General features: G+C 41.3%; 1 protein-coding gene across 2 annotated transcripts in view; it reads left to right on the top strand.

Moving 5' to 3' along the window:
- The first annotated feature begins 10,409 nt into the window (after window positions 1–10,409).
- gabrb4 (gamma-aminobutyric acid type A receptor subunit beta4) overlaps window positions 10,410–14,796 on the top strand; it is a 60,117-nt gene continuing 55,730 nt past the window's right edge. Inside the window, exons 1-2 of one of the 2 annotated variants that reach the window (XM_069700636.1) lie at window positions 10,410–11,486; window positions 13,409–13,503. In XM_069700636.1, coding sequence (XP_069556737.1) covers window positions 11,389–11,486; window positions 13,409–13,503 — 193 coding nt within the window. In that variant the 5' untranslated portion in view covers window positions 10,410–11,388. The remainder of the gene's footprint in view (window positions 11,487–13,408; window positions 13,504–14,796) is intronic. The other variant, XM_069700635.1, reaches the window with a different exon arrangement.

Genomic DNA, 14,796 nt, shown 5'->3' with positions numbered 1-14,796 from the left:
AAATAATGTGTGCAATAAATAAGAGCTCCACAATACTGTAAAGGGGTAATAAGTAAGATTTTACTGCCTCATCGCACAAAATGACCATAATATATCTGGGGCGCGTTGATAGAATTATCGATCAATTCCAGTGAATCAACACAACTCACCAGATGCAAAGATTTCCTCTCTGTTTTGGAAATGAAGCTCTGGGTTTATTGGAATCTCAAGACATTTCCTCTCTTCTGTTTTCACCTGCTTCAATACGGAGGTCGATGCTTTGAGCCGACAGAGTGGCATCACAAGACTTTTTGTTCTCAAACCAGAAATAGTGCCATGTGATGTAGCATCGAGTTACTGTATATTACCTAATCATGATACTTTTCTTTAACAACTCCTCTCCCAGGTGGTTTAAGTGTCTCAGAAATAATAAGGAAATTCTGAAAATGTGGCTTTATGTCAGTCACAGCTGCTGGTTGTCATTATGCTGGAGGTGTGGGTGATGGAGACTTGTGACTTAACAATGCTAGTGAGAACCTCCTGCCTGCTGAAAGACACTGAGAAAAGTCACAGCAATGTCAGTGTAAACCTATAATTTCCTTATGTAATCATAGAGGTTTTTTTTTTGTCAGTCTGACATCTAAAACATTAAATCCTTAATCAGAGCAATTGTTTCAAGGGCGGACATGACCAGTTTGATGCGTGATTTCCATTTTTGATGAAAATGAACGGTATGTACTAGAAAACATTTTGAAATTTAAACATGCATGATCTGCATGTTGAGGAACTCAGCAGATAACAGGAGAAAAAGTGTCTGACAAATCACTTCTTCTATGCTTAAAGGAAGCGTTTGACATTTTGTGAAATATGCTTGTTCGTTCTCTTGTTGCAGTTGAAGTGAAAAGATTGGTGACAAACTCATGTGAATGCTGAATATCAAGCTAATGTTTCAGTGTTCAGTTGTTATGATTAAACAAATTGGATACTTTTTGTTAACTAATGAGCTTTAGAGATGCGGATAGGCAGATAATGTTATCTCAGGACAAAGCCATGCTAACTGTTTCCCCATTTCTATTGTTTGTACAAAGCTAAGCTAACGAGCTTCTTATTGCAGCTACACATTTACCTTACAGTCTTGACAACGGCATCAATCTTATCTTCTCACTCCCAGCAAGATCCCATGAAATGTTCCTTTTATACTGCAGCAACAACATTGCTTTGGTTTACAATATTCCACGGTATTTCTGCAACAAAATAAGTGTTATAGGTTAATGTCATCATAAATGTGACAGTTTCCCTTCCAATATTCATTCATCATCTCGTTACTGTGCTTTGTTGTACATCTGAGCTTTTGTGACCAAACTTCTTCCACACCACTGAAGTCGCTTGTCTTTGTAGAACAGACTCCTTTACTGTTGAGCCACTTTCAACTTGTTGCTTGTTGTTGCTGTGTGTAAGTTATGTCCCTTGCATATATCATATTGTTGCGGTCTATATGATGTCGTTATGTAAACAAGCCAGATACAATTTTTTTTTTCTCAAAATGACATTTTTACTGATATTATTGTTAACTTCAGTCTACATTATGGCACACCACGAATAAGGACTATTGGTGCTTTAACAAAATATTAACACGCGTACATTTTTTAATATATCAGTTGTGTGGATACAAGCGGTTAAAGATGATGATAGAATGATAGAGAGTCCTCGAACAAGTTCAGAAAATGACATCCCTTTACTGTTCTGCAGACTTTACAATCAGGAAAAGAAAATAACGGTGCCATATTATGATGTCATAAATCCAATCTTATCTCGTATAACGATATTTATACGTCATCGATACATTGCAGCCTTACCTAAATAGATTCTAATTTGATTTCTTATGAAGGAACATGTTGAAGTCTGTCACACTGTCAGCATTGAGTGTATTTCATTTCTCCGAATTATTAAGATTTAAAGATTTTCTTGCCTCCATGTCACTGTATAAGGCTGGCGTGTAATGTCTTGCCATAAAAAATTATAGTGTCCATCCACGACTCATTTAGCAAATAAGATAATATCTCTTCACGTACCTGCCTGACAAAGTCACAGAGCCTCCCACTAATTTGCCTTATGACTTACTTCTCTGTGTCTGTGTGATAAGCTATGATAGTCACCTAATCTTGTAACTTCTGGCAGCTGTGAGCTATCTCATCAATTACAAATTCCCAGCGGAGGATCGGATCCCAAAAGGAATTACAAAAAAAGTATTATCCAATTATGATCTGCTTACAGCTGTGTAATTATACTTGACCACAGTTGGTCGTGCTGTGTGACGAGGGGATTGCTGAAGTCCGTCTCTTTTTAATTAACCTGGACGAATGTGGCTCAAAAACTTCAGCAGGACAGACTGATGCCTCCCACTATGAATATGACGTATCCCATGTGAGCCCCGACCTGCGACACTTCCTGACTAATTATGGCCGAGGTTTGTGGATTTCTGAAAATAGCTCAGATTCATTTTCGTTAAATGAATGTGAACAAGTGAAGTGATTGTGTCCATCTGCGGCTGTTTTGTATTTATTGGTTTCCACGGTGCAAATTGGGTGAAAACATGATGAGGAATCGCAGACAGCAGAAGCATCACAGTTTATGGATCAGACTTTTTTTTTAACTGGTTTCCAACAAATTTGTCTTCGACTCCTAACGCAAATAAATGTCTCCGCTCATTTTCTCCCAGCCGCAGTACGTTATATGCCTGTACTGCTTTTAACATAAAGCACTTAGAATGTTGTTGTTGCAACACTATATAGTGTATGTTTATGAAAACAAAACGGGGCATACTAAACACTCGACATCCAGCGTAATGGACAGGACACATGCTGATGGAATATGGTTCAGTTCCTGGGAGAATTCCCTGCTCTCGTTTCTGATTGGAGGAGGGACAAAGAAAAACAACAACAACAAACACGAGTGCATGAGAACCTTTTAGACCAAAATGGGCCGGAAACTGCAGATTTCTGCAAGTCACAAAAAAAACCAGGTGTTCTTAATGTTAATAAGCCTACTTATCTTTCCCATTTGTTTATTTGTTTACTTACCTCCATGCTCACATGCTTGCATCACTATGCCAACTCCTCTCTATAGACTTAAAAGCTTTTCAATGCATCTCAAAATATTTATGAATCTAAATACAGTTAGTTTGCTTCAGCAACTGAGTGCCAGTGGTGAATGCTGCAGAAACCAACCTATAGAGTCATATTTGCAGACTCAAGCATAAAAGTCCATTTGGGCAGAGACTATTGACTCGCTATTGGGAGGATGGCTAATGGCACTAAAAGAACATGTTTTTGTGCTGAGATGGATTAGGTTTTCCCACCAGCACAGCACACCGTGTGCTCTACCACCTATTTTGAAAACATGGGCAGGATCGTATAATCTGAAGGAACAAATAGTTATTACATGTGCATGTGGACAAAAAGTGTGTGTGTGTGTGTGTGTGTGTGTGTGTGTGTGTGTGTGTGTGTGTGTGTGTGGCCATGCGTGGTTTTGATCAATTTTCAATCTATTCCTTCCTTTTTCAGCTCAACCGCCAGGCACATTGCCTAAGGTCTGTTTCATATTGTGAATTAATTATTCTCTGCTGAAATTGTGTTTGTGTGTGAGTGTCTGTGCGTGTGTGTGTGTGTGTGTGTGTGTGTGTGTGTGTGTGTGTGTGTGTGTGTGTGTGTGTGTGTGTGTGTGTGTGTGTGCTTTGTTATTGCAAAGGAAATGACAGAGCAGAGTATTATTTCCCATCTACCACATCCAGACCTCATATTTTTGAATGCATTAACTCCGTGGCTACTGCAAATTCATCTCCAATGTCAATCACATTTCTTTGAATTTGAAAGATGGAGAAAGCGAGAGAGGAAGAGGGATGGAGGGAGGAGCACCAGGTGGTGTGTGTGTGTGTGTGTGTGTGTGTGTGTGTGTGTGTGTGTGTGTGGTGTGTGGTGAGGGTGCAAGGTGGCTACTCCTCACTCTTTGTGGCTCCGTGCTGGTTAAAAAAAAAAAAAAAAAAAAAACTCTTAAATGCAGCTATGTGCACTGGAAAGCCTCTGCTCACTGAATTTTAAAATACCTTTGGCACCATTGTTTTTTTTGTTTTTTTCTTCCCCTCCTGTGTGTATACAAGCTGCAAGCAGTCACGCAGCTGTTTCCATGGCAATATCTATCTGTGTGAGGAATTCATTAACCCTTTCTCGCAGGAGTTCCGTGTAGAAATCCCACGTAGAATACAGATAGGAAAAGAGGAAGGGATACTACACAGCTATTTTTGACAAAATGCTACTATTTATGAAGTGCTACATATTTTTGGTGTGTAGTGGTGATTCCACGTTTGCTGTAGTGTTGTCACCCATTGTTTATAGACAACTGAAGGCTGTTGCACCAGGCTTTGACGTTTGAATTTCAGGAAAAACTGAAGCGAGGACACTTTGAATGCACATCGGGGCGTTACACGAGTTACCCTTTTTTTTTTTTGCCAGCGAAATAACAGAATGACCAAATGATGCCTCTTCCTCACTGCTTCAAGCCACGCTCGCAGGGAGGAATAGTAAGGCTGTGTTTGATAAAAGATAAATCAATGGCATGCTGAAATCTGTCTAGCTGAAAGACAGTGTAATATGAAAGATACATTGAGCATAAAGGGGAAAGAGGAATCCATGGCAAACACAGGCAAACACCATGTACCTACTCACACATGCAAAGACAAAGAAGCACACTTGCGTACTTTCATTCTCAAGAGGCACAGTGAGATAATGCTGTTACTGACAAAAGACTTTGCCGGACGGCGTATGCGTCACAGACGTGCTGTTTTGATATTGATAAACCATTGAGAAGATTAACCTCATGCCAGACCTGTACAAACACTTAATTATTCATTTTGATTGTATCAATGAAAGGCCACGGAGGTCTGGTTAAATATGCACCCCCCCAAATGTTGCAAAGGGACATGGGTGCGTTAGGACACAGAATTACAGATCCGTGTTGGTGTTTGTCCTCCATCAATGGCTATTTAGCATCAAGTGTTGCGCCTCGCCCATGCTAATTTTGGAGCCGGCGAGCCATGTGACCGTTTGAGTTGTGCACTCCTCCGGTGTGGCGGACAGATGAGCGTTTCAGGTCAGTTAGTTGTGTGCTGCCTGCAGGGTGGCGCACCTTTCCTTTCCTCACTTCGAGGAATGGCCAGGTAGAGAAGTGTGTTAAGCTGCCGGCTTCCACTCTACATGAAACTGCATAAAAACACGGGCATTACTTTACAGAGGTTGGCATGACACATCTAACCTTTGCTTAGTCTGATTAGTATAATTCTAACCCCCTTAGGATGAGCACCACATACCATCATATTTTTGGGATCTCTTTAAAATGCATGTTACATTTTCCCTGATTTCCTTCCAGGGCTATGACTCGCTTGTTTACGGTCAATCAGGACATGTTCATTAATTTCCAATTATGTTGGAACATCGGTACATTGCAGTGAGCTAATATAACATCAGAAATGAACAATCGAGCATGAAACCAAGTGCTGAGGCTGGATGTCTTTCATTTTTATGAAGATGTGTAATAATTGTGAATGGATGTCACTCACAGCAGTCTGCGGGCATAAATCACAAACAGGATTTTCATCTGCCATTCTGTACTATATAATGCATGTGGGTATTATTCATGTGATGCATCATTCTGGCTTGTTAACATGTTTTTTTTTTGTTCCTTGCAGTAACCTGATGTGCACAAAGCGGAAGCATTAGCATGCATTTTCTTCCTTTCTTGTGTGCCGTCTATGGTTTGAGTGTAAACAGCGCTCCTCACAAGTATTTGGACCATTGTGGGGCAGTTCAACCTCGACAAGCAACACGCTGCACTTTGATTGGGCTTTCTGCGGTAGCATAGCAACAATTGCCTGGTAGCCTGCTTCAAGGTAGTGCTCCAGAGCTGTGTGCTGTGTGTTTTCAAAGCCTCCAATCTCATCAGTGTGGTCAATCAGTGGCGTGATGTACATTGAAGTTAGACCTACATTTTTCTCAAAGCTTTAAGGTGCACTGTAAGACAGCAAGGGGGTGTGGAGGGGGGTGGCGCTCCTCCGTGATCACTCCTCAGTGATCACACTGTACGATAATGTGGTTAAAAATCATAGCAAAGTCACATACATACAGAGCCAAAACAAAACCTGGCACAATGCTTGCATTGACCTCATGTTTCAGCTTGACTCAGACTCCGTGGGGCTTTTGAAGGGTTGTCCAAGTCATTCTTAAGTAGGCCATGAGTCAGGAGGTCAGCTAAGCTCCGTTCGGCATGTGTGCAGCCGGTTGTATTTAGAGACCTGAATTCACCTGTGGATCTTAAAATGCTGCTCTCAGACTTGTGTGGACACATTTTGGTTTCCTCGTTGGTTTCTTTTCTTTCTTTTGTTGTTGTTTTTTCGGTTCAGACGAGGTCTCATCACCCACTCCTCCATCAAGTCTGGGTGTGTAACACAATCTAGTAGTAGTAGAGACACAGGTCTTCATGTTCAGACTTGAATCAGGCCAATGTCACCACTTCTGTCTCTCCCGGTCTGCTTTCCACAGGTGGCAGCGGTGAAACCTTTTTCCTTAAACTCGTAAAGAAAACCCCTCTCACAGCGACCGAACGTGAACTCGAGCTGTTGTTTCACCTTCATAGTTAAAGGCCTCATCGCCGTAAACTAAATGTCTTTGAACTTAAATTCTTCATGAGAAGCCTTGATTGTGTTCTCTAATCAGAGGGAGTGCATGAATCCCACAACATATTAATGCTAAATGAACTCTAATTAAGGGCACCCCCTTTGCTAAAACCCACATTTTCACTTTGGTCGCAGACTGATGGCGAAGTTTTGTTGAGGAGAGGATGAAGCAGCACTAAACGCATCAATTAAATCTGTTACTTCGAGTCGATTGGGGTCTTTGACAGATATGAACAGCAAGAGGAAAAAGCGAGTGACTGGAAGGCACCAATGCATTAACCATATGATGCTATTTATATCAGAGGAGCAAGGGTGACCCAGTAACTCATATGTGTTACGCAACATATGAATGGAACAAAAAAAGAGCACGGTACATGCACATCTCAGGGACTTGGATCTCCTTGTCATAGATGCCAATTAGTGTTAATTGCAGTAAACAGGGAATGCTGTGAAGGCGAGCATTGTTGTGAGCGAGACCAGCTATAGCGCAGGGCACATTGAGCATGCCCAGAGACTGAAGGGATCCGTCCAGCATGCTGTCACACAGGCTCCAACTCCTTATTACACTCCATTATGTACTGCCACTGTTCTGCCATGGCTCCCCAACACAACCTATGGGAGATGGATTGCCTTCAGAGAATGCATATGGACAAGTCTGCTTTTTCAGCTATTATGCAGCACACAATTACTGTTGCCTCGGCACCTATACATAAATGGACTGATTACAAATGAGAGTACATCGAGCCAGCTTCGCCTCAGATTGCCTGGTGAATAATTTGCATTTAAATCACTAAATCCTATTTTAAAATTTGGATTTAGTTAGCTTAAATGTCTATCACAGATTGTAAGATGAAGGCCCAATGGATGAATAACAAGGTTATTAACAAATTCAGAATTTCCCTACATTTATTATTACATACAAATCCTTAAAGTTACATCTACTTCTTCTCCCTCATTAAAAATGTGAGAATATGCTAATATATTTCACTTATTATGCTGCTGGATTAAAAACTGTCTAATACTTAACTTTATAGTTCATTCTCAGTCTTTGTGCACTGGAGATTTCAGGTTTCCACATTATACTTGCATAAGTTCAATTGGACCACAGTTGGCTTCCAAACTGTGATTTGTGATGTCACAAATCATGCTCGTAGGCTCACTCAAAAATCAGCTTTTGAGACATAAAATCAGCTTTTTGAGTGAGCACAGAGAAACCGTCTTCAGCGGCTGATGGTCACAACAGCCTTCTTGTTTTAAACTCTGTACATACATTGTTCTGCTCAGTGGCGCTCAAGCCTTCAACTGTAGGAACAAGAAGAAAAACACATTTTTGAGGAGAGGGAACTTTTGCATATAAAATCAGTTGAGTTATTTCTTGACAAATAGAACACTGACTTACATTGAGATTGCACTTTTAGTATCCTATAATTTACATAATTGTTTTTAAATAACTATAGCTTTTCTCGGACCATTTCAAATGACTATTTTAAAGTCCCTTTGCTGGCATTGATTAAATTTCTGAAAATCCATTCTGTTCATAGAAATGACATTTTCAGAAGTTTGTTTTTTTTCCAAGAAAAAGACATTCTCTTCCATTAAAGTGGCTTAGATGTAATTTAACACCTTTGCCTTCATTCAGAATGTGAGGAATACTTAAAACATTAAATTCTTAATTTAAGTTATGTTGAATAACTTTTAATACAAGTATGACAGTAATTAATGTTGAGTTCTGTTGGGAGGTCTACACTGACTATTTTACACCCATTTTTTAGGACTGTTCAGGTTTTTGTCCAGTTTTAAACATTACACGGAAAAGAAAAAAAAAGTTGCATGTACTAAGTTATATTACTTTGATGAATTGAAATAAATGCGTTACTTTTTACATTTTTAACAGAGTAACAGTCATCTTTAACTTATTACATTTCAGAAGTAACCTTCCCAATGCTGGTTATACAATACAACTTCAGACAGAGATACTTCCTTTCTAGCATTTTGCTGCAAAGAAACCCGTCGTTACAGAATAGTCAGAAGGTTTATGATATCTCAAAGAAAGTATTCTGCACAAACACTGATTACTCAAAAAACTTGATTCTGATCCTACAGAATTGATCTGATTGATTACATAAAGTAAAAAACAAATAAATCACTAAAAATCAAGACTTTCAAGCTGCATTTCAGACATTGAGTTAGGATTTTTTTTTGTTTGTTTGATCAAACTGTTTCCAAATTCACAAACCAACTCACACACTCGGTTTACTGAATCAGATAGTTTACACCAGATTTCTAACGGTCAAACTGTCAAAGCTTGTGTGTTTAAAATGACTATTAACCCCCGTGATGCAACAAGTATGAACTGTGACAGCCAGTCTGAGCCTTACAGATCATGTTATGCTAATTGCCCACCCTTGGGTGCCAGGTCACGGTCAGTCATGGTATTACCCTTTGATGCACAGTATGTAATTGCGATGCCATTCTATTTCAAATCTCCACATTATGTCAGTCGTATGATTGGAGGGTTGAAGACACTCCAGTTAATAGGCTTTGTCTCTTCTGAAGCTCGAGCCGAGATACTATTGTATGAATAATCTGCTTTTTTTTAATCGATATTTTATAGTTCAAATCTGAAAATATCTCCAGAAAAGTAAATCAAATAGTTTTTTTTTAATTTTTTTTTAATTTTCCACCTCATACCTTTTTTTATTCACAGCTGTGACATCACCTGTGGGAGGGATAAAGTGAATTTTCCTTTGTACGAAGGACAGGAGCGAATATTCAGCATAGCAACAAATGTTTCCAAGTATAAGATGTATATCTGAAGCTGTCGACTGATTGACTTGTCTTGATTCGTCACAGGCCCTGACAATGATGGTGATGAGGTTGATGATGAAGAGGAGCACAATGATGATGGAGCAAAAGTAGAGTGTGATACCCCTGACACGCCACATTTCTTGCATTGTTGTAAATGCCCCCCCCTCACCCCACACACACACACATTGTAACAGAAATGGCTCCATGGTACATCAGTTGCTGTCTGCTTTTGTCCCACTGACACCACAGTGGTGACAGCACTGGGTCTACTCCTTTAAATGAGCCTTTGCGCATAGCCTTCGAATCACCACAACTGCATCAGTGCTGGCTGGGTTGCTTAGCAACTGGACAGCACAGAGATCCCTGAAAAAAAAACAAAAAAACCAACCTCCTCCTCTGTATAAAACACAAGCTTGTGTGATTCTTGAATTGTGATGTGCGCGTGTTGGCAATTTCCAGTAAGGGTTTGTATGTTTCAAATACAAAGAGAACGAGTCCTGTTGCTTGATAAGAAAATAAAGAAATAAAGAAAGATTGTTGGGTGTGTGTGTGTGTGTGTGTGTGTGTGTGTGTGTGTGTGTGTGTGTGTGCGCGCGCGCGCGCGCGTGTGTGTGTGTGTGTGTGCGCGCATCTGAACTGTGTGTGAGTGCGTTTACGCGCGTGCCTCTGTGAGAGTGTGTTTTTGAAAAAAAAAAAAAAAAAAAAAAGTGGCAAAGTGGAAGAAATGCATGAAAACGCACCGGCACACACTCCCAGCATCCTAATGCGCTTCAGAGAGAATAGACAGACAATTGAGCGCATCAACAGCCTGTCGCTAAGGAATTCACCTCAGGTGTCCCCCCCACCCCACCCCACCCCCCCCCCCCCCCCCACCCCCCCACCCCCACCCCCTCTAGGACATTATTTTAAATTTCAACTAAAAACTAAAAAAAAAAAAAAAAATCGCAGGAAAAAGGAGACGAGATTCCCTCGCCATGAGTGTTTGGACATTGGTTCAGTGTTTCGAGGAGAAGACGAACGGACCACATTAACGCGTTCAAACGCCATTTACCGCTGGACAGCGGAGCCAAGTGGACTTTTCAGATAGGTTTGCATCTTTGACATGTAATCCGCCGGTGTGATACATGCATTGGCGTATCAGGGGCCATCCATATTTCTCGGCATCTAATTTTTTTTTTTTTTTTTCACCAGAGGAGTGATATAGCCTGCTCTGACGTCTGCATCAGATATTACCCAGTGCTTTTTTTTTTTCAATGTGCATTTTCCCCTCAGTGACTTTGCGCTGATCTACATCATCAGCAGCAGCAGCAGCAGCAACGGGGGAAAAAAAAAAAAAAAAAGGGAATGAAGATTTCTTTTTTCTTTTTTTTAAACCCACCGCTCCCCTCCAGCCGACCAGCGTATCCAGCTCAAACAAATATCTTTTAACAACATCACGTTGTGGAATAGTCTGGCGCCGGAGCATCGCTGGAACCATGCCTCTTCTGCAGATTTGGACTGGGAAATTTCATCCACCAATTTGATCATCAAGAGGCTGCTGCTCAGTCATTCATGCCAGTGTTTGTTTTTTTAAGGGGAAGAATACTTGTCATCACTTTTAAAAGTATTGTGTATGCAGTTTTTTGAGCAAGATGTCTGATCTTCTGGTGTTGGTCGAGGGGCTCTGTGACCTGCACGGATTTCCATAGCTGGGGAAAACAGCGGGGGCCAATTACCAGATTTTTCAAATCCAGAAGCCGATTTTAATGAAGACATCGCATGCGTAGATGTAGGCTAGTTTATTCGATATTTTTAAAAGGCAATTATTTTTTGATTGCCAGTTTTTACTTTGTGCATTTTCGGGAGGACCACAGGACTGGTTGGATTATAGAAACTATATGAAAGGATTTGTGGAGATGTTGGGTCGTCAAGAAGATAAATTATGTGGAATTTTCTCTGCTCTGGCGGCTTTGTCCTTCGTATGCTTTGTTCAAAGGTAAGAAAACGTCGCTTGAAGTAAAAAAAAAAAAAAAAAAAAAAAGAAAAGGAAAAAAAAAAACACCTTTCAAACCAATAGACGTGATTAACGGTCAATAAAAGGCTGAGATGTGGCAAATCGCATTAATGGGGTACCCAGGCCTACTTATTAGGGGCATCGCTGCCGATATATGCTCTATTAGACGGAGCTGTGGCGCGCGCAAAAACATGCGCGTGCACTTTATCAAGCCTATTGTGAAACGTAGCCTGCTCCCGATGTGCGTGTGCGCGTGCGTGCGTGTGTGTGTGTTGGATAGAGCGACTCTCCCTGCTTCAAACCACATCCCTCAGTGCTCCAGTAGGCTTAAGTGATGATTAAATGATAGGATCAATCAGCCGATCATCGATTTTGATCACGCTGTGGTAAACAGCGAGATGTGAGTCTACGCTGCTGCTGGAGCCACTCGGTTGCAAGCGTACTTATTTACAATGTGCTTATTCATATAATTGTCTTAATTGCCCATTTTATTGACCGGAACCAAATCAATGAAAATGGAAAAAAAAAAAAGAAAAAAAAAAAAAAATCCAGCAGGTCCTCTTCTTCTGTTGCTCCTCACACAGAAAGCAAAGCTCCAATAAAATAAGCTCCTGTCAAGGCCTTTTTATGTTTACAGCATTAATGACCGCACGAGCTTTCGTGAACATGATCACAGTCAGAATCTCCTGATCAGCTCCTTTATTCTTGTGATGATAAAGGCACTGATGTGTATCCCCTGTGGCCTACTCCCTTTCCTCGTCTGCAGCAACCTCACTTGTGAGATTTAAGTGCTCACTGAGAACTGGGCTGCACTTTTTTTTTTGGATTTTACTATAACACCCCTGAATAACAAATGGCAGGGGGAAGAAAAAGGGGCGTTATCTTGCATGTGTTATTCACATATTCCCCCGTAACGATGCTCTCAGGTGTCAAACCCACAAAGTCGTGGAGCCGGCCGGCTTGATGAACAGCTGCAGTACCTATGAACTAATTGAACAGTGCTTCCCTGCCTGAGCCGAGGGGCTAGTGCTCCTACCAAGGGAGCGATTTGAACCCACTTCCTCCCCCCTCGGCACTCGTTCCGCACCCTCCCCCGTGAGGAGGAACCTCAGCTGGAGAGCTGGTCTCGGTCAGGTGATGCAGGTCATGGCACCAATGTTATAGGTGTCAGTCAGACTCGAGCGGACTATACGCTCCTCCCGGAGACAGTCTGTCCCCGGGCTCAGACCGGCGAGGCTGGCTGACAGCCTAATGGGAGGCTGTGATATAACCCCGCGCTTATTTAAATACACGAGATACACGGCTGGGGCTCTAACTGATGCTGAGCCAAAGAACCTGTGACATTGTTACTTTTATGGTCATTGTTTTGAAGGACTGACATCAATAAAAAATAAAAAAAAAAAAGATGCTTGACAGGTGTATCATCATCGCATCCTCTCAGCTGATTAGATGAATACGCTGTGGGCGGGGCGGCAAGGGGTCACATTTTGAAACCGTCCCTATGACAACAGCACAGGTGTCAGAATGCTTTTACAATTATATAGGATGCACTTGAAAATTGCTGTCATTCTTTTGTGGTGCGATTGTCTTGTTTTATTGGCGACGGTCAAGAATGTAAAAGTGAGGTTGACTGACTTGAGAAGAGAGTGGACGAAATATGTTGAAGCCCTGCGCGCACGGATCCATTTGTATGTTGTGCTGCTTTATGCCTCCTCTCTGTAAAGCCTCACTGCGGCTTCCTTTTTAAAGGTGGCATTCGTGTCATAAGCGCAGATTTTGTGCATGAATAATTTCCATGCTTCTCTATACAGCGGGTGAGCTGTTGAGACACAAAATGTGTGACAAAAGTGTCACGCTGTCCTGTTTTTGTTGCTTGAACATGGCTTGTGCTTTCTGCCCCTCAGCTCCTCCACTGGAAGCTCCGGAATGTCTGTGGCCAAGGCCACCGTGGACAAGTTGCTGAAGGGATATGACATCCGATTAAGGCCCGATTTTGGAGGTACGTGTTGCGACTCGCACCTGATTTTGGGGGCTCGGGCTCCGTTTGTCGGGGTGGGGGGGGTCTTTTACGAGTCGAGGTTCGGACGTGAGGATATTTACGAGTCAACCCTCTGAAATCCGTCCGAGGGTTGGCCCCTGCGGTGAAATATAGGGGAGAGCTTTGAAGTGACTGCCACCATGTCATTACTATGCATCTATTCATATATCGAAGATGGCTGCTCCTCGGGAAGTAGGGCGCACATGGAGAAGAGCAGTCAAACCCAGTAGAGTGAATGTATAGATTTCTAATTTCCTTATGATCGCAGATGTTTTATGGCTCATACATTTGCCCAATTAACTTTGACTGGAAACTGTGTATGGCATAGGGAACAACTTTTGTGTTCGTCGGTTGGGTTGATTGTTTTCCTGAAGCTATTTAACCACAAAAGATGTTAAGCAGAGTAAAAGTAGTTGGACACTTGAACAGCACTCTAGCTTATTGTTAGTGCTTTACCTCAATACTTGGACACTTTGATGTTAAAAAAAAAAAGGTTTGGAAAAGTTTGGAGAGGAAAAAAAAGAAAAGAAGATGAATAGAGAGAGGTTGTCTGGTTGTTTTTCACGTTAGCATGTGGGGCCCGGTCTGTGCGAGGCCGCTAACCAATTACGTCACAGCTCAACACTGACTGACAGCCATAGTGAAGACTCTTTAATTCAATACAGTATTCAAGACTGCACTAATTCATCTCAGCAGCCGCTTCATTGTTCTCAGTAAACACACTCCAAAAACTTTGTATTCAGAAAAAGCTACTATGGCTGCTTGTTACTGTCTGAGAAACAAAGAGCGAAGGAGGCTCTCAGGGCATGAGTGGGATGTCGGTTTAAGGAGAGCAGCAAAACATAATAAGATGTCTGTCCTCAATTAATTTTGCAAGTGTTGCATGGCTCAAAAAAATGCTTGCAAAATTCATGATGGTCCCCACTTACTTGTCAAATGTTTCTGTTTTTACCAGGATCTCATCATATCATCATCATATGTCTGTCAACAGGAAAGAAAAGCATCCCTATTACCAATTAACTACATTAATGGGTGCAACAGTGGATTATGTGTATAACTTATTAAAGTTAGCAAATAGATCAGCTTATTGAAAACAATCTTTAATGAATGTTAGGCAGAGACAAAATATGTGAATATGCTGTGCAGACAGGTCGTGTGTAAAAACATAGACTACATAAAACAAAATCATGTCCTGATTACAGGATACATGAACTTCCACAATCACTGTGCAGTTTGTAGACTATAGAGTTCAAT

This window comes from Brachyistius frenatus, unplaced genomic scaffold, assembly GCF_029030835.1.
Source record: "Brachyistius frenatus isolate BFR_SWC_R1_liver_20210118 unplaced genomic scaffold, ASM2903083v1 Contig_34, whole genome shotgun sequence".
Classification (NCBI taxonomy): domain Eukaryota; kingdom Metazoa; phylum Chordata; class Actinopteri; family Embiotocidae; genus Brachyistius; species Brachyistius frenatus.
The sequence above is the reverse complement of the archived record's forward strand: the minus strand, read 5'-3'. Positions and strand labels throughout refer to the sequence as shown.